Consider the following 24,455-nt stretch of genomic DNA (forward strand, 5'->3'; position numbering starts at 1 on the left):
ATTCAGTGAGAGACAAATTGATAGGTAAGAAGTGGATTTATTTAGAGAGAAACACAGTCCACAGAGTGTGGACCATCTCAGAAGGCGAGAGGCTCCGAAATATGGGGTGATTGGTTTTTATGGGTTGGGTAATTTTATAGGCTAAAGAGTGGGAGGATTATTCCAACTATCTTGGAGAAGGGGTGGAGATTTCCAGGAATTGGGCCATTGCCCACTTTTTGGCCTTTTATGGTCAGCCTCGGAACTGTCATGGCACCTGTGGGTGTGTCCTTTAGCATAAGCGAATGTATTACAATGAGCATAGAATGAGGCTCAAGGTCTACTGGAAGTCAAATCTTCTGCCATCTTGGACCTAGTTGGTTCTAACCAGTTTATGTCCTATCCTCAAGGGCTATGTCATTCTTTTAGACGTTGTGCCCTGCCCCCTTCCCTCCTGTTTCAGAGCTGCCAGCCTTCAGACGACAACTACACCATCAGCTGTCCTGGTGCTCATGCCTTCAAACTTGGACTGGAACTAAACATTGGCTCTCCTGGGTCTCCAGTTTGCCAATTCATCCCGAAGATTTTGGGGCATGCCTACGTCCATAATCATGTCTTTCTTCTAGCCTTCTAGCTTGTTGCCCTACCATTCACAAGACAGCACTTCCATCTCAGTGTAAGATGGACACACCAATGCCCAACACATCCCTGCACCAGGAAGGGAGAGACTGAAAGGGATGTCATCCTCCTTGCCTTTAAAGCCATATCTCAGACGCTGCAGACATCCCACTGGCCAGAAACCATTTACATGGCAAGAAACTGGTTGCAAGGGAGCCTGGGAAATGTAGTCTTTAGCTGTGCAGCCATATGTCCAGTGAAACTTCCCTATCAGAGGCGAATAATTATTAAGGGGACATCTAGGCATATCGGCCACACGATCAAATGATTGAAACCAAGCAAGCAGAGGGCTGAATGGTTTCACATTGTGATGATAGCTGAATGATATGTAATGGGACTTGGAATAGGCAAACAATAGAAAACTCATTTAACTGATTTCTAATCTCTCAATGTTCTGAAATTTCTACCAATTTGCTTATGTGCTCAGAGTGAGAGTTATTAGTGTCATAAACCCAATATATCCATCTCCATCTTCTGGAGTGTGGTGGAATTGAACTTCCCAGACTCTCTGTGGTTCATTCAAGTCACATGACTAGTTTTGGCCAATAAATTCTAAGAGATTATGTATGTCATTTTTGTGTCAGAACATTTAAGTACTGGTACAAGAGCTTCCAGGTGTTCTTCCTTGGCCACACTTGACCGGCAGGACTCCAGATGGTAGTGGCTCTGTCAGCCTGGGTCCCAGACATATACAGCCCAGAACCCTCAGTCAATATATAACACAAGTGAGAAAAAAAACCTTGTTATGCTAAGCTGAGATTTGGGGTTGTTTGTTACTGCAGCATAACCTAACCTATTCTCACTATTATAGAAAAATATGAAAGTTAGATCTTTCCTAGAGCACAGAGTTAACCCTAATTCGTTGGCCAAGCACCCACATATAGCCCCCCTCCAACTGCTTGGAATTTGGGTGGGAATGATCTCCTACCCCTTCCACACAGAGGGGCATATGACCCAGGCTTTGCCAATAAGGCCACTGAAACACTTGTGAACGTTCCTGTTGAAATGACTCTCTATACCTTAATGGAGGCCTGGAGCTTCTGGAGGCCTGACCTCAAAGTGAAGGGCCAATCAGCTAACATCTATAGAGAACCTGCTGTGTGCTAAGGCCTGTTGTATACTATCCCATTTACTCCTCACCAGAGGGTGGATAGTGTGGTATCTCCCCTTTACTGATGAGGAGACAAAGGCAGAGAGAGGCTAAGGGAGGGTGCAGTTAGGGACACCTCCTACCCATATACTGTTCCCTGCCCAAGGTCGCACAGGCTGAGGCAGGCAAACTGTGGATTTGCTCATACACGTCTGCTCCAGGAGCTTGTGGGAAATGTGATCCTGACCGCCCGCCCCCGCACATCCTTCCACCCGATTTATGCTCTAGTGACCCCTTGGATGGTGGGCTCTCTCCAGCTCCCATCAAACCACCACTGCCAAGATCTCTGTGGCGCAGTGGTTGAGAGTCCGCCTGCCAATGCAGGGGACACGGGTTCGTGCCCCGGTCCGGGAAGATCCCACATGCCGCGGAGCAGCTGAGGCCGTGAGCCATGGCCGCTGAGCCTGCGCATCTGGAGCCTGTGCTCCGCAACGGGAGAGGCCACAACAGTGAGAGGCCCGCGTAACGCAAAAAAAAAAAAAAAAAAAAAAAAAAAAAAAAAAGTAAAAAGCATCCTGGGTGACTAGAATGGGTTTCCTTAGATATGGGAGTCAAGGACAGGCTCCCAGAGACATAAGTTGTATAGACATGTCCATTTAATGGCAATAACAGCTATTACTTGCTAACCTCAAATTTCAGCCCAGAAGCTATGCCACTCATGTGTATTATTATTTTCAGATCCTTCAAAGGATGCTAGAAAGCTGCTACCATTTTGTACCCATTTTCCAGATTGGGTCACTAAGGCCCAGCTCCCAGTTTTCCAAGAGAAGCAGAGAGGCTGTGGCTGTTTGCAAAGGTCATTTTTGTTGAGGTTCAGCAGGGGAGAAGGGTGGGCGTGGCACATGTACCTTCCCAGGAAACTTCCTTGGACATTCCAGGGTCTGGAATATGTACTGTTAATGAGCATCCCAGATAATTTTTTATCACTGGGGCCTCCTTCACATTTCTTCCTCTCTTTGGACACTAAACTAGACCTGTCTCATGCCCAGTGACATGTTGGTAAACAGGCTCTGGGGGGGTGGGAAGAGGCTCTGATTTGTAGCCTCTGCCAATTTCCTTTGTCAGCTGTTAGTGCAGACACGTGTGACATCCAGAGCAGCTGCAGCCACTTTGGGACAAGAGGAGTACAGCCCCCACACCTCCCACAGCAGGGCTAGGAGATGGGAGAACCTGGTTCCCTGAAGGCTTTGGAGTCACCCTACCTTGGGACTTCTTCTTTTGGGCAATAATACATTTTTCTTTATTGTTTACGCCTAGGTTTGGGTTTTCTGTCCTTGTGGCTGAAGGGATCCTACTGAAGGTGCATGTGTGTGTGTGCGTGTGCATAGGCAGCAGACCCATCAGGAGAGGACAAAGATGCCAGGACAGAGCCTCTCAGAAATGATGCTTGAATTGATTCTTAAAGAACGAGGAGGACTTTGGCAGGTGAAACATGGCTGAAGTTTCAGAAGGAAAAGGATCTACAAAGAAACAGACGCATGGATTTGTTCCAGGAAGTGTATTTGGTTGGAACCAGAGTACAGAGCAGGGCAGGGAGCCACGTGAGATAAGGCCAGAAAGGCTGAGGGGCTGGAACCTGATCCTGGGGTGGAGTCAGCTCTGTGACCCTTCTGGGGTTGTGTGGGGAAGGGGCTAGGGGCCAAGACGTCAGGGCTCCTGGTATGAGAGGTGATCAGCTATGCTGAGGACTCTTCTGGCCCTCACACCCAGCCGTGGGGGAGACACTGTTTTTGAGGCATCGCTGGTCCCACAAAAGGTAGAGAAAGGTCTTAAGGGACCACCCAAGCCCCATAAACCAACAGAAGCTGGGCCCAGAGCAGCAGGCAGGATTCCAGTAGCTGTGGGGATGCAGGATTCCAGAGTGGCCACAACCTGGGCATTGAGACCAAAGCAACTAGAAAGGCAGGCATGGAGCAGACCATTTTGGGAGGGAGGGGGCTTCCCTAAGGTAGGCTGAGCCAGTGAGCACTTGACTGGACAAGCGAAGGCAGGTCCCTCGGAGGGGGACAGAAAGAAGGGACCACAGACTGGAAGGCTGTGGAAGCTGAGGCAGCAAATACATGGCTCGGGCAGCAATATGGAAAGTACCATCCTGTCCCCGCATCCCACCCCACCTAGCAGGCCACAGGTGTTGCCAGGCCCCAAAGAAGGTTGATTGTGACACCTCATCCCCCCCCCCCCCCATCAGCTTCAGTAGGAACCCGGCGTCCCAGAAGGATCACAGGGGCTGTGACTCCAGCTGGGGCAGCTTGGGGGTCTGTTCTGGAACTTTCTTTTCTGAAGGATCCACATCCTTCTGGTCACCAGCTGGAGCTGGAACAGGCGCATCATCTGGAAATGGAGGAAGAAAATGGTAGCACTAGACTACCAGCCCCTCCTCTCTCAGACCCAGGAGTCTGGGCCCCCAGCTCCTTCCCTGCCCCCTGGGCCCAGGGGCCAGCACCTGTGTCTGGGTGGAACTTGAGCTGTCCCTCAGGGCCGGGTGCTGGGTTGTTGTGGACTTGCTGCTGCTGTTTCCTCTGTTCCATTTGCAGAACGGCCTGCAGGGGGTGGGGGAGATCACAGAGGCAAGAGCGTATGATGTTGAGTCTCCATGGCAACCTGCTAAGTGGTCGTGGACCAGTCCCTTCTCCACGGGCCTCAGTTTTTCTCCCTCATTGAGAGTTGGGCTTAATACTAGTTAAAGATCCAGTTCTCCCTCCCTGGTCATGGCTTGGGTCACACCTTGGGACAGGGAAGGGAAGCCTCCTCCTCCCTCCTCGGCCTTTCCCCTCTCTCCTGCTTACAACCTCACTGCCCTTATCCAACATGGCAGCCACAGAGCAGCCAGGGATGGGGACAACGTCTGCCCTTACTCAAGATGGCAGCTGCTACCCAAGGATGTACCAGTGATTAACTCAGTGGCTGTAAGCCTTCCGCACTTTTGGACACACTAGGACAAGGGTCGCCAGGGGCTCAGAGGATGGACCCCCTTCCCTGGCCAGTCACCTGCTGCAGCTCTCTCTTCTGGGCCTCCAGGCGGCCCTGGGAGCGACCCAGAGCCTCAGTTTCCTGGCTGAGGCGCTGGGCCTTGGCATTGAGCTCTGCCTCCCGGGCAGCCAGCTCCTCCTCAAAGCGCCTCAGCTCGTCCTCCGTGTAGGCAGGGTGCATCTCCACTGTCTGCCGGGGTGAGGACAGGGGCCATCAGCAGGGGGGCTCTAGCCCCGGCCCCGCTAATGGAGGAGGTTCAGGGAAGGCTGGGAGGCCTCGGCCATGCGTGTGGATGGAGAGACCTGAGTGGGAGGTGGAAAGGGAGATAAAGACCCAGAGTGGAGCAGTGGGAGAACAGGGACCCAGAGAGGGGGAGACAATGACCCAGGAGGTTGGGGGGACAGAGAGCTGGGGGGCTTGGAGGTCAGAGACCCAGAGAGAAAGAGAAGTGGCCAGAGACCCCGAAAGAAGGGTTAGGTCTGGGAGAGAGAGACACAGGATCCAGAGTATCTTCCGTGTCCTCACCTCCCAGCCCTCCCCGGTGTCCCCGAACTCCTTCCTCTGCGTGGATACAAGGAACTCCTCCAGGGTCACGAGGCGGTCCTGGTTGGTGTCCACCTGGGGAGCCAGGTAAGGGTAAGCAACAGAGCTGGACCTCCCTCCACCCCTACCCCCGCCCTCACCCACGGCCCGGGGCCCTCCTCTCACATTCTTCATCACATGCTCCCGCATGCGCAGCCGCTCCTCCTCCATCTCCCGCATGTCATCTTCCTCATTCTTGGGGTCATACACCTTCTCCAGCTGCAGGGTCAAGCAAAAAGCAGGATGTACTGAGAGGTCCAGGGCAAGCTCCTTCCCAGGCTACCCAACCTCTTAACACACACAGACAACTTCAACTCCCATCAGTCCTTGGGACACCCTGCCACTCCTGGCAGCCTCTTTTTGCCTCAGGGGCTGCCGGGAGTTGTAGTTTTCCCCCTGAATGCACATCCAGGGGGACCTGAGGGAAGTACTAGGATCCCGAGGGGACACGTTGCTGACCTGGGCATCCTCTGCGCCCATGGCTTCCAAGATACTCACCTCCTTGGTGAAGAGGGCCTCCAGCTCCTGCTCATCCAGGACACCATCACTGTTGATATCTGAGGAAGAGACAACAAGGTGTCTTGGGGGACTGAAGACGGAGTGGGTCGAGTTCCTAAGTGACCTGTTGGAGAAGGAATTCTGGGCTGATGCGAGGTCTGTTCTCAGCGGATAGGTAACAACGGGTCTCCGACAGTAGGATGGTGGCCTTCAGGCTTCAGTGCCCCATTGGCCCGTTGCTAAGACAGCCCTTTCCCTACCAGGGTCCTGAGACTCCATTGGGACCATTCTTGGGCCCATTGTCATGCAGAATGACTTGATCTCTAGCTCCCAGTGACCTGGGCACAGGATCAGCCCTTTGCCCAGGATACAGGGGTGTCAGGGACGTCTCCCAGAGAAACAGCCCAGGGCTGACTCTGATCACCAAAGAATCCTCTCCCTGCCAATCAGACTCCTCCGCCACATGCACCTTGCTCTCTGCCTTTGCCTCCTCTGCTCACTCAGATCAGCACCCACACTGGTCCCAGGGAGGCGGCCAGGAACCCTGACCTTGCAAATCCAATGGTTAAGCTTCAGCCTGCACCTTACTTGACTTTCTGCCTCTGGCTCTCAGAACATCACCCTCTCCTCTCCAGCTGCCCTTATTTTCCTTCACTGGCCCTGTCCTCTTCCTGACCTCTACGGGTGGTGTAGGGGACAGGGGACAATGACTTCTTCCCTATCAAATATTCAGATGTGTCCAATATGGTTGCCACTAACCACATGGGCTGTTTAAATAAAATTAAAATTTCAGTTTATCAGTTCTACTTGCTACATGGCAAGCACTCAATAGCCACATATGGCTGGTGGCCGCCATACTGGGCAGCAGAGAACATCATTACAGAAACAGTTCTACTGGCAAGACTTCCTTAGATGGGTTCCTCCAGTCCCTCATCTTTAATGCCATCCGCAAGCTGCCTCCACACCTGAATACCCAACTGCCTACTCTCCATCTCCACATAAATGTCTAATAGACATCTCTAGCTTGACATGGACAGACCCAGTTCCCAATCTTCCCTGACAAACATGCTTGCCCTTCTCTCTCCATCCTTCCAGTTGCTCAGGCCAAATACCTCGGAGTCACCCTTGACTCTCTTGTTCCATTACAATCCTCATCAGGTCCATCCTCAAGTCCTACCAGCTTGACCTTCAAGACAAATCCAGAATATGACCACTCTTCCCTACTTCCACGGTCCAGTCACCAGCATCTCAGGCCTCCTAACTAGGGTCCTGGCTTTGGCCCTGGCCCCTACAGCCTGTCCTCAACACAGCACCTAGACGGATCCTGCCAACCCTTAAAGCAGATGGGGTCAGTTCCTCTGCTCAAAATCCTTTTGCTGTGTCTCACTCAAGACAGAATAAAATCCAAATTCCTTACCCTTAGGGTGGCTGTTACCTCCCTAGCAGTCTTTATCATTCTTCTTTTTTGTTTTTGGCTGCGTTTGTGGGATCTTAGTTCCCTGAGCAGAGATTGGACCCGCGCCCTCGGCAGTGAAAGCGCAGAGTGCTAACCACTGGACCGCCAGGAAATTCCTTTTTTTTTTACACTTAACAATGGTTAAATTGGTAATTTTTTTTAAAAAATAGATTTATTTATTTATTTATTTTTGGCTGCGTTGGGTCTTTGTTGCTGTGCACGGGCTTTCTCTAGTTGTGGCGAGCGGGGGCTACTCTTTGTTGCGGTGTGTGGGCTTCTCATTGTGGTGGCTTCTCTTGTTGCGGAACACGGGCTCTAGGCGCGCGGGCTTCAGTAGTTGTGGCTCACGGGTTCTAGAGCACAGGCTCAGTAGTTGTGGCGCACGGGCTTAGTTGCTCCGCAGCACGTGGGATCTTCCGGGACCAGGGCTCAAACCTGTGTCCCCTGCATTGGCAGGCAGACTCTTAACCACTGCGCCACCAGGGAAGTCCAGTAATTTTTATCTATGAGTTTTTTTTTTTGGAGTATAGTTGCTTTACACTATTGTGTTAGTTTCTACTGTACAGCAAAGCGAACCAGCTATACGTATACATATATCCCCTCTTTTTTGGATTTCCTTCCCATTTAGGTCACCACAGAGCACTGAGTAGAGTTCCCTGTGCTGTACAGTAGGTTCTCATTAGTTACCTATTTTATACATAGTATCAATAGTGTATAGATGTCAATCCCAATCTCCCAATTCACCCCACGCCCCCCAGGAATTCCCTTTCTTATCATTCTTCTCTTCAAGCATTCGGCTCCAGTGACCTTGGAAACCCACCAAGTTCATTCTCCCCTGCGTGTGCTTGCTATGCCCCCCATCTAGACAAATATCTTCGAGGCTCACCCCCTCACTTCACTGAGGTCTTGGTTCAAATGTCATCTCTCTTGAGCGGTGCTGTCCAATCCAGCGGCCACTAGCCACATGGGGCAAATGAAATTTAAATGAGTAACAATCGAATACAAGGAAAGATTCATTTTCTTGACATTATGCTAAGTGAAATAAGCCAGTCATAAAAAAGACAAATACTCTACAATTCCACTTATATGAGGTAGCTAGAAGAGTCAAATTCATAGACAAAAGAGAATAGAAGTTACGAGGGGATGTGGGAGGGGTCATGGGGAGTTGATGATTAATACAGAGTTTCAGTTTTGTAAGGATGAAAAGACTGCTGCACAATAATGTGAGTATGCTTAACACTATTGATATGTACACTTAAAAATGGCTAAGATGGTAGATTTTATGTCAAGTGTATTTTACCACAATTACAAATTTTAAAAACTTTAATTGATCAGGGGCTTCCCTGGTGGTACAGCCATTAAGAATCTGCCTGCCAATGCAGGGGACATGGGTTCGAGCCCTGGTCTGGGAAGATCCCACATGCTGCGGAGCAACTAAGCCCGTGCGCCACAACTACTGAGCCCGCGTGCTACAACTACTGAAGCCCACACATCTAGAGCCCGTGCTCCGCAACAAGAGAAGCCACCGCTGTGAGAAGTCCGCTCACTGCAACATAGAGTAGCCCCTGCTCAATGCAGCTAGAGAAAGTGCGCACGCAGCAATGAAGACCCAACGCAGCCAAAAATAAATAAATTTAATAAATTAAAAAATTTTTTGATTGATTAAAATTCAATTTCTTAGTTGTAAAACCCACATTTCAAGTGCTTAATTGATAATAATAGCCACATGGGAACTAATAAGAACCTACTGTATAGCACAGGGAACTCTACTCAATACTCTATAATGACCTATATGGGAAAAAAATCTAAAAAAGACTGGATATATGTATATGCATAACTGATTCACTTTGCTGTATAGCAGAAACTAACACAACACTGTAAATCAACTATACTCCAATAAAAATTAATTAAAATGAAAGAACAAATGATGCTGGGTTAATAAATTGCCTCATTCGTTTAAAAAAAAAAACAGGGACTTCCCTGGCGGTCCACTGGTTAGGACTGCGCTTCCACTGCAGGGGTCACAGGTTCGACCCCTGGTCAGGGAACTAAGTAAGATCCCACATGCCATGCTGTACAGCCAAAAAAGAAAAAGAAAATAAAGCCAAATGGGGCTGGTGGCTGCTGTATTGGACAACACAGCTGCAGAACACTTCCATCAGCATAGGAAGTTCTACTGGACAGTGCTGGTCTAGCAAAAATCTTTCCAGACCAGGCTATCTAAAATCATCATTCTAGACCTTTAATCCCACTGTCCTGCTTTCCATGGTAATGTGACTACCTGATCATCTCCTATAGAATCTACTTCACTGATTCTAAGATGCACTTTTTTTCTCCCCATATTTTATCATCCATAAAATTGGGAGGCATCTTATCATCGATGATGTGTTAGTTTAATGGGCAGTTTATGTAAAATTCAAGTGTTCATCTTATGTTCCAATGGTCACTTAGATTCACTGAACTACAGAACTATCTGTCTGCCTGATCACTGGTTCTGTGATGCCAGGGGGACTTTCTTTTGTTCACAGCTGTACACACAGGGTCTCCGTGAAGCTTGGTCCTTAGAGGTCTCTTTGTAAACATTTGCTGAATGAATGAATCAGACCCTGCTAAGCTCTGGTGACAGGCTATAGCATTTGGTTCGGGTTCCTGGGCACACCTGAGGGGACCTGGCAAAAAGTGGTATCAGGGGAATTCCCTGGTGATCCAGCGGTTAGGACTCTGCACTTTCACTGCCAAGGGCCCCGGTTCGGTCCCTGGTCGGGGAACTAAGCTCCCGCAAGCCGCACGGTGCAAAAAAAAAAAAGTAGTGACATCAGGAGATAAGATCCAGATGCAGAGCAAAACGCCTGGCGTTTGGAGATTGGAATTAGAGGCTGGACATAGAGGTGATGTTTCCAGACAGGAAGAAAATGAAGGGGACCATGCCCCTGCCTCACCATGGAGAAGGGGCTTCCCGGGTCCCTGGAGGCCTGGTTACTAGGGAGCAGCCCCTGCTTAGCGATAGAGCCCCCAGAAGCGACCGGGGCTTCTGGGCTGCCATGGGAGGGGGGCCCAGGCCTAGACAAGCCTGGTTTGCTCAGTTAGGGACACCAGTCAGTCCTTAGAACCCAGAGGCCTGGTGTATCCCAGAAAAAAGGACGAGCTCTTCCATGGAACATCCTATTCCCAACAACAGGGAGGGACAGGGCCTTCTAGACCACCAGGGGAGAGGGGCTCAGACCTCTTTGGCCTCCCTAAGCCCCGTGAGTTAGGGAGACCCCTTCTTAGCATTCAGGCCCCAGAAAGGTCAGAGCCTCAGCATTAGCCTGGGTCTTGGGACTCCCTCCTTACCATGCAGTATGAAGAAGGTCTTGGGGTTAAACCTGTTGGGGTCCAATCCATCCAGTTCCTCCCACACCTCCTTCAACTGGGCTTGGCTGCCCTGTGGAAGGGAGAGCCGGGGGCTCATGAGCAAGAGGTCTGGGTCCCATAGGATAAAGCTAGAGAACCCTTTACCCCCATCCCTCAAATGTCATTCCCCTCAAGCAATAAAACTACAACTCCCAGCAGCCCCTGGAGGTAGCTGGGTACATTAAAAGGGGCCTTTTGCCTCAAGCTCTGCTGGGAGTTGTAGTTTTTCAGCTACTTTCTTGTGGCGCTTGGAAAGTTGGACATGGTTGTGGGGGGTAGGCATGAATGGGGGTCCTTACAGGCACATTGACTTTGGGGTGTTCTCGGTGCCGGCGCTGTTGCTCTTCCAGCTTCCTCTCTGCCTCCTTTCGCTGCTCCTCTCCCAGGGACTCCAGATAACGGCGTCTTTCGTGTTCCTTGAGCATCTCGTAGCGCTTGAACTCTTCATGATGGGCTGCATCGTACTGGGCAAGGTCCCGGGTGGCCTGGGGAAAGGCAGACGGTCACTCTCACCTCACTTCTATGCCCAGCCCCTAATTCCAAACTCCGAATGCCAGGCCTTTGGCTCTGAACCTGGCCCAACTTCCACGTGTGCTGGGTCTTATGTCCCGACGTCACTTTTGTCCCATAATACATAGCCTTCTCTTTTCGGTCAAAAGACGAGGATGGTTACACAATAGCAACTTTAACTCATTTCTTCTAAGTCCTCCACAATCTCAAGATCTTGGAGGAATAAATAATAAGGAACAGCACATGAGGTGACTTAATATGGAAAGCAGTACAGCTAGGGGGTAAACAACATGAGGTCTCTAATTATTCTGCCCAGGGTTCAAATCTAGGCTCTGCCATGTGAACAAATCCTGCTGGCTCTGTGACCTTGGGCAAGTTACTCATTCTCTCTGTGCCTCAGTTTCTGCCTTGGAAAATGGTGATAACAATACTATACTGGGTTGTATAGGGTCCCCCCAGAATTCATGTGCACCCAGAACCTCAGAATGTGACTTTACTTGGAAACAGGATCTTTGCAGATGTAATTAGTTAAAATGAGGTCCTGCTGGATTAGGGTGGCCCCTAATTCTAATGACTAGTGTCTTTACAAGAAGGCTACAGAGAAGACACAGAGAGACACAGGGAGAATGCCATGTGATGGTGGAGGCAGAGACTGGAGTGATGTGTCTACAAGCCAAGGAATGCTGGCAACCCCCAGAAGCTGGAAGAGGCAAGAAGCAGATGCCTCTAAGGAAACCTTGGTTTTGGTCCAGTGATACCGATTTTCAACTACTGGCCTCCAGAACTGTAAGAGGATAGCTTTCTGTTGTCTTAAGTCACTGAGTCTTTGGTAATTTGTTATATGGCAGCAATAGAAAACCAATACAGCTGTTGTGTGGGGAACAGATGGAGGTTCTCAACCTGGGGTGACTGCGGTCCCCAGGGGACAGCAGTTAATGTTTGAAGATATTGTTGGTTGTCACAACTAGGGGAGGTCTACTGGAATCTAGTGGGTAGAGGCCAGGGATGCTGCTAAACATCACAAAATGCCCAAATAATCCCCAGAGCAAAGAATTATCCAGCCCCAAGTGTCAAGAGTGCCGAGTTGAGAAACCCTGCTGTTGAGTGTGGAAGGCAGAAGCAAGGAGCCCATCTCTGGGGTTGAGACCAGGAGAATGACAGAGCGGCTGCAGGAAAGCGGACAGTTTCTGGAATGTTCTGGAAATAAGCGGCAGAACCGTCTCTCGGGGACGAAGGTCAGGCATGGACTCAATCAAATGGCTGCTATTATCTTCATGGCCACTAGATGGAGCTCCAGTCAGCCAGAAAAGCAGGCTGAGGCTCAAGTCAGGCAGAGAGGTAGGTTCTGTCCTGGGGGTGCTGGGGAGCTACAGAAGGGATGTGAGCAGGGAAGAGGCAGGGGCAGACCTGAGCATTCCGTGCCACTCCCCAGCCCCGAACTTGGCCTTCCCCACAAGGCAGGGTTGTAGATCCTACTTCTCACATGAAGACTACGTTTGTTCCTGTGCTGCTCTAACAAATTATTTTTTTTGTGGCTTAACACACACTCATCATCTTAACAGCATGGAGGCCAGGGTCTGAAATCAGTTCCACTGGGCTGCAATTACAGTGTTGGCAGAGATGTGCTCCTTCCGGAGACTCTAGGAGAGAACCCCCTTCTTTGCCTTTTCCAGTTTCTAGAGCTGCATACGTGCCTGTGGCCCCTTCATCCATCTTCAAAGCCAGCAGCAGAGCCACCTTGCTTTGGTCGTCACACTGTCGCCCTCTACTGTAGTCAGATCTCCCTCAGCTTCCCTCTTTTTAAATTTTATGTTATGTTATGTTATTTATTAATTTCTTTGGCCGTACCACCTGGCTTACGGGATCTCAGTTCCCCAACCAGGGATTGAACCTGGGCCTTGGCAGTGAAAGCCCAGTAATCCTAACCACTAGGCCACCAGGGAACTCCCTGCATCCCTCTTACAAGGACCCTTGTGATGACACTTAGGGTCCACCTGGATAACCCTGGCTCATCCCCCCCATCGCAAGCTCCTCAGCTTAATCACAACTGCAAAGTCTGTTTGGCCACATCAGGTCACAGAGCCAGAGGTTCCGCAGACAGCATGTGACGTCTTTTGAGGGGCTATTATTCTGCCTACAGCAAGGACACAGAGGGAATTCCTGCCCCCAGTCATAGGAGAGGGATTTGAATCAAGATGTGAGTGGAGCCAACCTCCCGACCCCGACACACACGCACACAGCTCCACTTTCCTGTAGAGAATCTGGGGAAGGTTTTTAGGCACAACCAGCCCTTCTGCAGCCGCTAGCCTCAGAGGACACCAGGCAGGGGTGAGTGGGCTCACATCCCAGCGTCTGCTCCCTTCTCCCCCTCTACAAAGCTTCCCTCAGTCCTCTGCCCCCAGGTCCCCCTCAACCTACTGTCTGGATCAGCAGCTCCAGGTCCCGGGCCTCGAATGTGTGCTGATTCTGAGGGTCCAGGTGTTCAAACTGCTTCAGGAGGCTCAGGTGATCCAGCTGTACATCTGGATGAGAGGGAAGATGGGGTGGTGCTGGGGTGAACAACTCATGGAACGTTCTTTCTTTCAAAATCCCTATCCTGCGGGAATTCCCTGGAAGTCCAGTGGTTAGGACTCAGCGCTTCCACTGCCGGGGGCCCTGTTTGATCCCTGGTTGGGAAACTAAGATCCCACAAGCCGCATAGCACAGCAAAAAAACAAACAAAAATCAAACAAACAAAAACTATCCTGGGCTGGATGTGCTCTAAAGGAGATCACAGAGGGCACAGGAGAAGCCCACAGAGGATGGTTTGAATGAGCCTGGAGCAATCAGGGAGGGCTTCCTGGACGAGGTGATGCCACAACTGAGTCTGATGCTGAAAATAATAATAACCATGATGATAACCAACATGTATCAAACATGTACTATGTGCCAGGCCCTGCTCTAAATATATTAAATATATTAATGCATTTACTTTTCACAAAAATCTCACATAGGTTCTGTGATTATCCCATTTTATGGATGTGAAAACTGAGGCCCAGAGAGGGGAAGTGACATCTAGGTCACCATCTAGGAAGAGGCAGAGTGAGGATCAGTTGGGCTCCAGAGCACATGACACTTAATTCTGTTATGGGTTGAATTGCGTGCCCCCAAATTCACAGGGAGGTTGATAGCCCCCAGTATCTCAGAATGTGACCTTATTTGGAGAGCGGGGCTTTACAGAGGTGATCAAGTTAAAATGAGGTCATGAGGATGAGCCCTAATCCCATATGACAGGAGTCCTTATAAAAAGAGAAAATTTGGACACAGAGACACACACAGAGGGAAGACAATGTGAGTAGACATGGCGGGGGCGGGGGGGGGGAGTGGTCATCTCCAAATCAAAGAGAAAGACCCAGAACAGATTCTCCCGTACAGCCCTCGGAAGGAACCACCCCCTGCTCACACCTTGATTTTTGACTTATGGCTTCCAGAACTGTGAGACAATCAATGCCTATTGTTTAAGCCACCGGGTCTGTAGTACTTTGTTACAGAAGCCCTAGCAAAGTAATGCAGCCTCCTTGTATGAGAGTTTCCCGGCAGAGAGGGAGAGACCAGGACACACTTGGCACCCACTCATCCACTGGACACACATCTTGAGAGACCTCCTGGGGGCCCTCATGTGAATCAGACCCGGGCCTGCACCTCCAGTGGCTCCTGGGCTGGTGGGGGTGAAAGGCACACACACAGGCAGCTGGAATCCAGGTTGACTCAGGCTGTAGTGGCGGCAGCTCTGGGCCTGGGTGAGCCCAGAGGAGGGACAGACCCAGGAAACAGGCACAGATCAAGTCTCATAATTCGTTATTCATGCCACAGATACGTGTTGAGCCATACTCTGGGCCCGACCCTGTGCCTAGCACTGTGGACACAGCAGGAAACAGATGGTGACGGCATCTGTCCCCTGGAGCACCCGGTCAAGATGGAGAACAGGTGAGTAAGGGACAAACACACGACCACAAAGGACTCAAACAAATGGAGGACTCTTCACAAAGGACGGTCAGGGCAGGACGAGGGAGGCGACATCTGGGCTGAGACCAAAGCTCCACTGGCCATGCCAAGAGCCCCGAGAAAGAATGTCACAGGCAAAAGTCCCAAGGTGAGAAAGATGTGTTACCCTCCGTACTAAAAATGCTGATGCCAGAGGGTCGGGTGAGAGGGCACACATGTGAAAGGAGGGGCTAGGACGGGCGTGGCAGGGCTCAGCTTGGCCTCCAACTAGCAAGGAGTGTGGACTTGATCCTGAGGGCACTGGGGAGCCATGGCTGGTTCTGAGCACAGGAGGGACAGGATTTGAACTGGGTGCTGTGATAGGCTGAATAAAACCCCCCCCCCAAGATGTCCACATCTGAATCCCTGGAACCTATGAATATGTGATCTCATGGGGCAAAAGGGACTTTGCAGATGTGATCAAATTAAGGATATTGAGATGGGGAGATGATCCTGGATTAACTGGAGAAGGGGGCTAAATGTAATCCTTGTAAGAGGGAAGCAGCGGGAGATCTGACTACAGAAGAATGCCATGTGATGACTGGAGAAAAACGCTACGCTGCTGCATTTGAAGAGGTTCCCAGCCTAGGAATGAAGATTTGGAAGCTGGAAAAGGCAAGGAAACAGATTCCCCCCCAGAGCACCTCCAGAACTAACAGAGCCCTGCTGACACCTTGATTTTGGCCCAGTGAAACTGATTTTGGATTTCTGATCTCCAAAAGGTAAAGAGAATAAATGTGTGTTGTCTTAAGCCTCTAAGTTGTTGCTGATTTGTTACAGTGGCCACAGGAAATGAATCCAGATATTAACAGGATTCCGTTAAGAACGGCTGTTCTACAGGAAATAGTGGGAAAAGCAAGGGCGGCGGCAGGGTGCCCAGGGAGGAGGAGACTGTGATGATCCAAGTGGGACCCAGTGACAGCAATGGACGTGGAGAGAAGTAATCAGATTCTGGAGATTCCTGAGTTGTTAAAGGGACAAAAGTTGAAGTACATAGCTTAGCGTATGGGATGTAATAAGCAACCAACTGATGGGAGGGATTTTTTCTCATTCATGACAAGGGAACATCCAGTTTACCAGAGATCAAGTCAGACTCCGAAACTGTAGTAATTAAAACAGCAAGACAGAGAAGGCATGGCTGGTTATGCAGAAGGAGGCCGGAGACCATGCCCGTCTGGTCACCTTAGAGCCCCAGCACCCTGCTCAGTGCCTGGCACAGAGTAGAACTCAAGACATATTTGATCAATGGATAAGAGGCATCAGATAGGAATGAAAACAAAGCTCAGCTCTCTTACTGACCCTTAACACCATCTACCAACGTTCAGGGTCCCCATCTGTAACACAGGAGCCTCAAGGGGGTCAGGAGATGAAAGAAGAAGCTGGAGGTAAATCTCAGTAAAATGGGATTGTTCTTACACTTAGTGACGAGCCAAAAGGTGCCCCAGGAGTACCAGAATATCCCACAAAGCTACAATGAGTAAAACAGCATGGTTCATTGTAGCCAATGGATGCAAACAACGCATATCCATCAATGGATGAATGGACAAACTAAATATGGTAGATCCAGACAAGGGAATATTACTTGGCCCTAAAAGGGAATAAAGCAGTGATGCATGCTACAGTGTGGATGAACCTTGAAAATATTACACTAGAAGAAGCCAGACACAAAAGATCACTTATCGTATGATTCCATCTATACAAAATGTCCATAACAGGCAAATTTATAGAGACAGAAAGTAGGTTGCCAGGGGTGCGGTGGGGAATAGAGGGGTGATAGTTACATGGTCTAGTGATTCTTTTTGGAGTGATAAAGGTGTTCTAAAATTGATGATGGTTGCACATACCTGTGAATATACTAATCACTGAACTGTACATTTATATACGAATCATATCTCAATAAAGTCATTTAAAAGAAATAGCATGGTCCAGACACATGCTCCAAGAAACTGTATCTAGGAATGTTAGAAATAAGATGGGATCTTGGAATTTAAATCCACTCAAATCTCCCTCTTCCAGGTACATTTTTCTTTCTTTTCTTTCTTTGTTTTTCTTTTTTAGCCATACAATTAGACTATAAAATATAGCCTCACATATAAATGCCAGGAAATTAGAATCATTCTAGTGGGGGAGAGAAAGAATAAGTAAGCAATGAAAAGTACAGTGTAACCTGTTGAACTTCCTGACTTTGATCACTGTACTATAGTATTGTAGGAGAACATTGTTGTTCTAAGAAAAATCACACTGAAATATTGAGGCATAAAGGAAACGGTGTCTGCCAGGAACTCACAAATGTGAACTACAGATAAATGGAGCAAACGTTAACAATTACAGAATCTGGGCTAAGGGTATTTGAGAGCTTTTGGTAGTATTCTTGCAACTTTTCTGTAAGTTTGAAGTGACATCAAAATTTTAAATGACCCTGATTTGTTAAAATAAAAATTAAAAACACATCAAAAACCACCCAAGCAACTAAAATTACTAACATCTCCCGAGTAATGTTAATAGTAGCTTGTGCTAGGAAGAAAACTCGATCAATCTTCCAGGTAGATTTTACAGGGGTGGAGAGAATGACGCCCCAGTTGGCTCCACCTGCCAAAATCACCTGGAGGCCGGGGAGGGAGGCTGCCCCATGACCCCCAACATCGCCAGCTCCACCCACCCCACCGGCCTGCTTACTGGGCTCCTGCTGGGCGTCCATCTTGGCCTTGAGCAGCATCCGCAGCCTTGACACCTCCTGCCGCTTGAGTTCATCCAGTTTGGTGCGGACATGGTGGCTGACGAAGTCCAGCTCCCGGCTCAGCTTCCCGCTCTGCTCGGGAGAGAGGGGACACAAACCAGGCTGCCCTCTCTGGAGCCTTCTAAGAGCTTTCTGATGCCTCCTGGGGTTCCCCAGAGGCCCCGAGACAAGATTCCAGCCCCTCAGCCTGGCACTGGAGGCCCTTCTCATTTCCCGTCACTCATCAGATCACACTCATGGCTCACGTCTCTTTCCCACTTCTAGGCCTTTACACATGCTGGTCCCTCTGCCTGGGATTCTCCCTGTCACTGCTTTCCAAGCCTAACCAGGTCCTTACAGTCCTTCAAAACTCAAAGCATACTGTAGAGCACAGGGAACTCTATTCAATGTCCTGTGATGAACCATAATGGAAAAGAATATGAAAAAGAATACATATATGTATAACTGAGTCACCTTGCTGTACAGAAGAAATTAACACAACATTGTAAACCAACTGTATCTCAATAAAATTAAAACAAGCAAAATAAACTCAAAGCAGATGGCACCTCCCTTGGAAGAATCCCCAACCCCCTTGACGCCACCACACACACACACACACACACACACACACACACACACACACACTCACTCTCTCTCTCTCTCTCTCACACACACACACACACACACACACGTGCTGAGCAGGGTGCCTTCTCTGAGTTACCTCTATCATCACTTTGGATTATGTCTGTTTCTCAATTGTGCTGACCCCACCCCTCTCCTTCTCACAGTCCCCCACCCCCATGGCTCCCCAATGCCCACAGGACCGAATCCCTGGGCCTAACACTGAAGATCCTTCAAGATCCTGCATCTGCCCATGCCTACCCCTCCTCCCTGCCGTCCCCGCTCCAGCCCCATCCCTCTGTCTTTATGTCAGTTATAAGGAGCCAGCAGCAGACAGCTGAAGGTACCAGAACGCTTCACTGGTACACACAGTTCTACTGTTGAAAACTTGCCCTTCCCCTCTCCCCCCCGTTTCAACTTTTATACCAGACACTCCCACTCAGAATTCAAACCTCACTCGGGAGAATCCATTCCCTAGAAGCTTTCTCTCACTGTCAGACGGACTGGGTCCCTCCTCCGGCCACCTCAGCACCCTGCACTGTCTCAGATGGCTTTCTCAGCCACTCGTTTGGGTCTCTCCAGCCTGCAGGGGGTGTGGCCTTTGCAGAGGCAGCAGGACAAAGGGACCGCAGTGCCAGTCATGTTAACCTCAACCAGTCAGGCACCTACGATGAGTCAAGTCCTGCACTGGACTCACTGAGTCCATCCTCTAATCCTGCCCACAACCCCATTTTATAGATGAACAAACTGAGGCTCAGGAGGAGAAGCCCCTGGCCCAAGGTTCCTCAGACAGTGAGGACAGGAGGCCAATTTCCAGCCTGGTGACACAGGTGGCGTCATGTCTCCCCAGAGGGAGAGTCCTGGGGCCTGGGTTCAAATCCCAGTCCTGGCACCACTGCACTGCGTGACCCCAGCACACTGTTTCCCTACTCTGGACCTCAAAAATGGGGCTGAGATTATCACCACCAGTAACAAGGACAACTGACATTTACTGAAGGCTGATGACAGGCTGGACCAAAGCCTCAAAGTGGGGATTATCGCTGATTCACACAACCCCACCCCCATCTCCCCGCAACAGAAAGTGCTGCATGAGCCTCCCCGTTTTCTGAGAAGGAAACCAAGGCACACAGGGGTGTGACCACTTGCGCAGAAGAGCATGAGGTGGAGCTGGGATTGGAACCTACCACCGTCCCACTCCAGAACCTGCCTGCCTACGTGGCCACTGTTTCTGATGTCATTTCCCACTTGTATGACCTTGGACAAGCTGGGTGGCCTATAGGGCCTCCGTTTCCTCAGCTGGGCAGTGGGATGGGCTGGGCTCAGCAGTCTCTAGTTATGCCCATCCATTGTTGGGGGCCAGGTGGATGGGGATGGACAAGAGCCCAAGGAATGCTGGGAGGTTTTGGGGAGAGCGGGGCTGCCCTCCCCCCAACAGTCCCAGGCCCTGGGGCCTCCTCTGGCCCAAGGTGTTTGGAGAACTCGGGGTGGATCCCCCAGGTGGGATGTTCCAACATGCACCTGAACGGGGAGGGGAGTCTAGGTGGGGTGGGGTGGTGGCAGGCAGTGTTGTCTCCTCATGGCGTGTGTGTGTGTGTGTGTGTGTGTGTGTGTGTGTCAGCATCCTTTCCGAGGAACACTGCTTGGGGGATGGGGTGGGATGTGGGCTCCAGGCTCAGTCAGTCCAGGGATTGAGACCCAGGCCTCCAGGAAGGACAAACCCTGCTACTAGGGCCTCAGTGTCCACCTCTGTAAAATGAGGAGAATCACAGCTCCTCTAGAGGTCTAACATGAGAGTTAGAGATGATGTGAGTGATGACAGCATCTCCCGTGTTTTGAATTCTTCCTGTGTAAAGAGCACTGTGCTGAGAACTCACAGAACCAGCCCTCAAATTGTGCTTACTGAGAATGGCCACTGTGCACATCCATGCCTTTTACACGTCTTACCTCGGACAGGCCTATGATGCAGGTTCTATTATTACCCCATTTTACAGATGGGGAAACTGAGGCACAGTGAAGGGAGGCCACACAGCTGGTAGAGCTGATACTGGGAGGCATGTACCGTCCACATCCACACTTAACCACACATTCTGTCTTCCCCAGATCCCTTCCCAGCTATGTGACCCCGAGAAGTGAATTCTCCCGAGTCTCAGTTTTGTGATGGCTGGAAGGTTCCCCTTGAGGGAACCTGGTTCGTCCTGGAATTCTGCCCTCTGAGCATGCATGCCCTCCCAGTGTGCTCGCACCCAGCCGCACCTTGATGTCCTCAGCATTGGCGGCCTGCAGCTTTTCCCGGAAGTGCCCGTCTGTCTCCAGCACGTTGATGACTTCCTGGAGGTACCGGTGGTAGTACAGGCCTGTGTCCTAGGGCAACAAGAATGAACATAGTAGCCTCAGCCCTTGTCCCTCTCTGGTTCTTCCCTGCAGGTAGGACCCAGGCTCTGCTCCCCTGGGCACCTGCTGAGGGGCCCAGAGATCAGCCCCCAACCCTGAGCGGGAGGCCTGCCCCATGGGGTAAAGGCTCTAGAGCCAGCAGACCCTGGTTGCTCCGTCACCCCAGGCAAATTGCCTGATCCTCCGGGCCACAGCTCTTACTTCTTCCCAGGTCTGTCTGTAGTGGAGATGAAATTAAAATCACAAGGGTAAACACCCAGCTCAACACTGCCCATAGAGTGGACACACTGGTATTTGTTGGAAAGCAGTGAAACATACATTCGTTCATTCAACAAGCGTGCAGCGAGCCCCTACCATGTGCCAGGCACTGTTCTATGGGGCACAGCAAGTGAACAAGACAGACAAAAATCCCTGGGCTCCTGGCCCTGCCACGTGTAGCTGGCTGGCACTTTCCTCTTCCTGGGCCTCACTCTTCCATTTGTAAAATAGGCAATAAATTTCTTACCTCTCAGAGCTGTGGTGAAAAGTAAGAGATAAAAAGCCTGGCACCACGGTAAGGCTTTAGAAGATACTCAGTCTACTATAGCTATCATTACATTTTTTTTTTTTTTTTGCGGTACGCGGGCCACTGTTGTGGCCTCTCCCGTTGCGGAGCACAGGCTCCGGACGCGCAGGCTCAGCGGCCATGGCTCAAGGGCCCAGCCGCTCCGCGGCACGTGGGATCTTCCGGGACCGGGGCACGAACCCGTGTCCACTGCATCGGCAGGGAAGCCCGCTATCATTACATTTGCTGAGGAACACACCATAGGTGATAAATGGGAGCCGATCACCCAGCTATGGCACTGTGGGTGTACTAATCTCCTATTGCTGCTGTAACAAAGTGTCACAAACTTAAGTGGCTTAGAGTAATAAAAATTTATTCTCTTAGAGTTCTGGAGGCCAGAAGCCCAAGATGGTTCAGCAGAGCTGAGCTTATGTTGGAGACTTTAGGGAACAATCTGCTTTCTTGCCTTTTCCAGCTTGTAGAGGCTGCCTACACTCCTGGGCTTGTGGCCTTGCATCACTCTGACCTCTGCTTACATCATCACATCGCTTCTGACCCTGACTTTCTTGTCTGGCTCTTATATGGAACCCTTGTGATTACATTGGGCTCACCGGGATAAGCCAGGATAATTTCTCCACCTAACTCAATCATACCTGCAAACACTCTTTTGCCATATATTCACAGGTTCTGGGGATTAGGGCATGGACATCTTTGGGGGCCATCATTCAGCCAAACACAGTGGGCTGGAATCCCAAATCTGCCAATTACTAGCTATGTGACCTTGTTCGGACTGCTAGGATGCCTAGTTAAATTTAAATTTCAGATAAAACAATGAATAACTTTCAGTATATTATACTAATGGTTATTCGTTGTTTATCTGAAACCCACTCAATTTTAACTGAGTGTCCTGTGTCTTTATTTGCTAAGTCTGGCAATCTTAGTCCTTGGGCAAGTTACTTAACGTCTCTGTGCCTCAGTTTCCGCACCTGTAAAGTAAGGCTAGTGAGTACCCACCTCATAGTGAATGTTGTGAGGATTAGAGCAGTTAATATCTTTAAATATTTAACTCAGCACTTAGTAAGAGCTGTCAACGTTATTATGATTGTTGTTATCGACATTTATAACACTCTAGTAGCCTCAGAATAAAGAAAGTCTCCACCATGGCCCACAAGGCCCCGTGGGATCTCCCCCTGTTCCTTCTCTGACCTCATCTCCCCCTCACTCACACTGTTTCAGCCACACTGGCCTCCTGTAAGTCCTTCTACTCACTATGCTCTCCTCCACCACGCAGCCTTTGCCCAGGCATTTCCTTTTGCCTGGAATATTCTTCCCTGCACTTCAGATCTTAGCTCAAATGACCCTTCCTTCCTCCCTGACCATCACCCCTGGTGTCCATTCTCAGAGGGCCCTGCCGTTTGTCTTCCCAGCAAACTAAGCTGGTCTGTGAGGGCAGGGGGCTTGCTCTAGCACTGTGCCTGGCTCCTAGAAGATGCTCAAGAAATGTGTGGAATGAATGAAAGGCAAGGGGACTCAAGCTGCCCTTCTGTGTCTGCAAAGATTTCACGGAGCAAAGGCCTCACTTGCTGGGTGGGGACCTGTCATACAGGAGCATGGGATGATTTGTTCCAGAGACAGTGGTGTGTCCATTCCTAGTGGGAGCTGTAGGATTCGGGCCACAAATCAGGGCACTGGCCTTGAGGATCTTTCCAAGTTCCAAATTCCCTAAGACCAAAGGTTTCATAGTGTTCGATAAACACAAGTTGGAATAAATGAGCAGTTACCGTGCCCTATCATAATTTAAACTACAACTCCCATGAGCTCCATGATGTGAGGACACCCCAGTTAACTAACACCACCTGCTCAAGATGCTACTGGAAAATGTAGTTTTTTATTTGAGTCCTTCTCGAGGGGAGGGCGTCTTAAAAGAGCAGAGAGGTTTAGGTGGGGCGGGGGGGGGTGATGCAGATTTTTCATCTAAAATCTGACCTGATTTTCCATATCTCAAAGTCAGGGGCTTAGAAATCTCTCTCTTTCTCTCTCTCTCACACACACACACCCGCCCCCAAGTTTTTCACCACGTCAAAGCCCTGGGACGGCAAAGAATGGCAGGCAGACTCCAAGCCGCATCCGTAGCCAGCCAGGGGGCACGGGAATTGTAGTACCACTGCAAACACCTGGCTGGCGAGCAGGGCACGCCACTCACGGGGCTTTCGGTCGCGGGATTCTCCTCCTTGGGCGCCCCCCGCTCCAGGGGCACGGTCAGAATAGCGCGCAGCAGCAGCAGAAGTGACAGGAGAAGGAGCGCTGCACGGGGCCCAGCGGGAGGCATGGCGGCGTGGTCTGTGGGGGCGGAGAGGTGGAATAAGTCTGTCCCAAGCCGCCTTCTCCCCTGGACCCAGGAGTCTGGACTCCCGGCGCCGCTCCCTGCCCCCTTCCAAGAATCAAGACGCAAAGCGTCTCGTTTCCCGGGAGCCAGGATTCCGAGCCTCCAGCCTTTCCTTCCTCAGACCCAGGAGTCCTGGCTTCCAGCACCCTCTTCGCTTAGACTAGGATTCCGGGATCTCGACCCCCTCTTTCCCCAGGCCCAAAGGTCCAGGGCCCCAGCCTCCTCTTTTCCCAGGATCTGGAGGTACTGGTGTCCTCCGAGACTCAGTTTTCCAGCCCTCTGGTGCCCCGCTTCCCTTCTCCCCAGGACCCAAGAGTCCAGGACCCTCCAGCCCCTTACCTCTCCTTCACCGCAGAGGGCGTTTTCCTGGGCTAGGACCTCCGGTGTGGTCTCTGCGATTTCCCCCCTAGGCCACGCCCACTTTCCCCGCAGAGGATCCGCTCTCAGCAGCCTGATTGGTCCGCGCTGGCTCCAGGTTTCGGGCCCCTGTCTAGCGGCCCCGCCCCTTGTCGAAGTCGCTGGCCTTTTCTCGAAAGCCGAGCCTCCTTTCTCGGAAGC

The 24,455-nt window shown here is 50.5% G+C and overlaps 1 protein-coding gene across 1 annotated transcript; it reads right to left on the minus strand.

Annotated features, from left to right (window-relative positions):
• Positions 1 to 3,290: 3,290 nt before the first annotated feature.
• On the minus strand, positions 3,291 to 24,392 carry NUCB1 (nucleobindin 1). Its single transcript, XM_082676548.1, has 13 exons — positions 24,237 to 24,392; positions 23,715 to 23,851; positions 20,830 to 20,937; positions 17,916 to 18,048; positions 13,635 to 13,738; positions 11,006 to 11,191; positions 10,647 to 10,737; positions 5,858 to 5,916; positions 5,486 to 5,578; positions 5,303 to 5,395; positions 4,796 to 4,966; positions 4,251 to 4,347; positions 3,291 to 4,138 (listed from the first exon to the last, which is right to left on the minus strand). The coding sequence occupies exons 2-13, from the start codon at positions 23,838 to 23,840 to the stop codon at positions 4,026 to 4,028; spliced, it is 1,374 nt and encodes a 457-aa protein (XP_082532674.1). The 5' UTR covers positions 23,841 to 23,851; positions 24,237 to 24,392; the 3' UTR covers positions 3,291 to 4,025.
• Positions 24,393 to 24,455: the final 63 nt, after the last annotated feature.

Source organism: Grampus griseus, assembly GCF_964374135.1.
Source record: "Grampus griseus genome assembly, chromosome: 19".
Taxonomy (NCBI): Eukaryota; Metazoa; Chordata; class Mammalia; order Artiodactyla; family Delphinidae; genus Grampus; species Grampus griseus.

What these genes read in the sequence shown, in the direction of transcription:
- NUCB1 (XM_082676548.1), bottom strand. Translation starts at nt 23,840, where the DNA reads ATGCCTCCCGCTGGGCCCCGTGCAGCGCTCCTTCTCCTGTCACTTCTG. An exon ending in GGACGCCCAGCAGGAGCCCA is followed by an intron (nt 13,739 to 17,915) that starts GTAAGCAGGCCG and finishes CCTCTCATCCAG; the next exon opens with ATGTACAGCTGGATCACCTG. An exon ending in GGGAGCATGTGATGAAGAAT is followed by an intron (nt 5,396 to 5,485) that starts GTGAGAGGAGGG and finishes CTGGCTCCCCAG; the next exon opens with GTGGACACCAACCAGGACCG.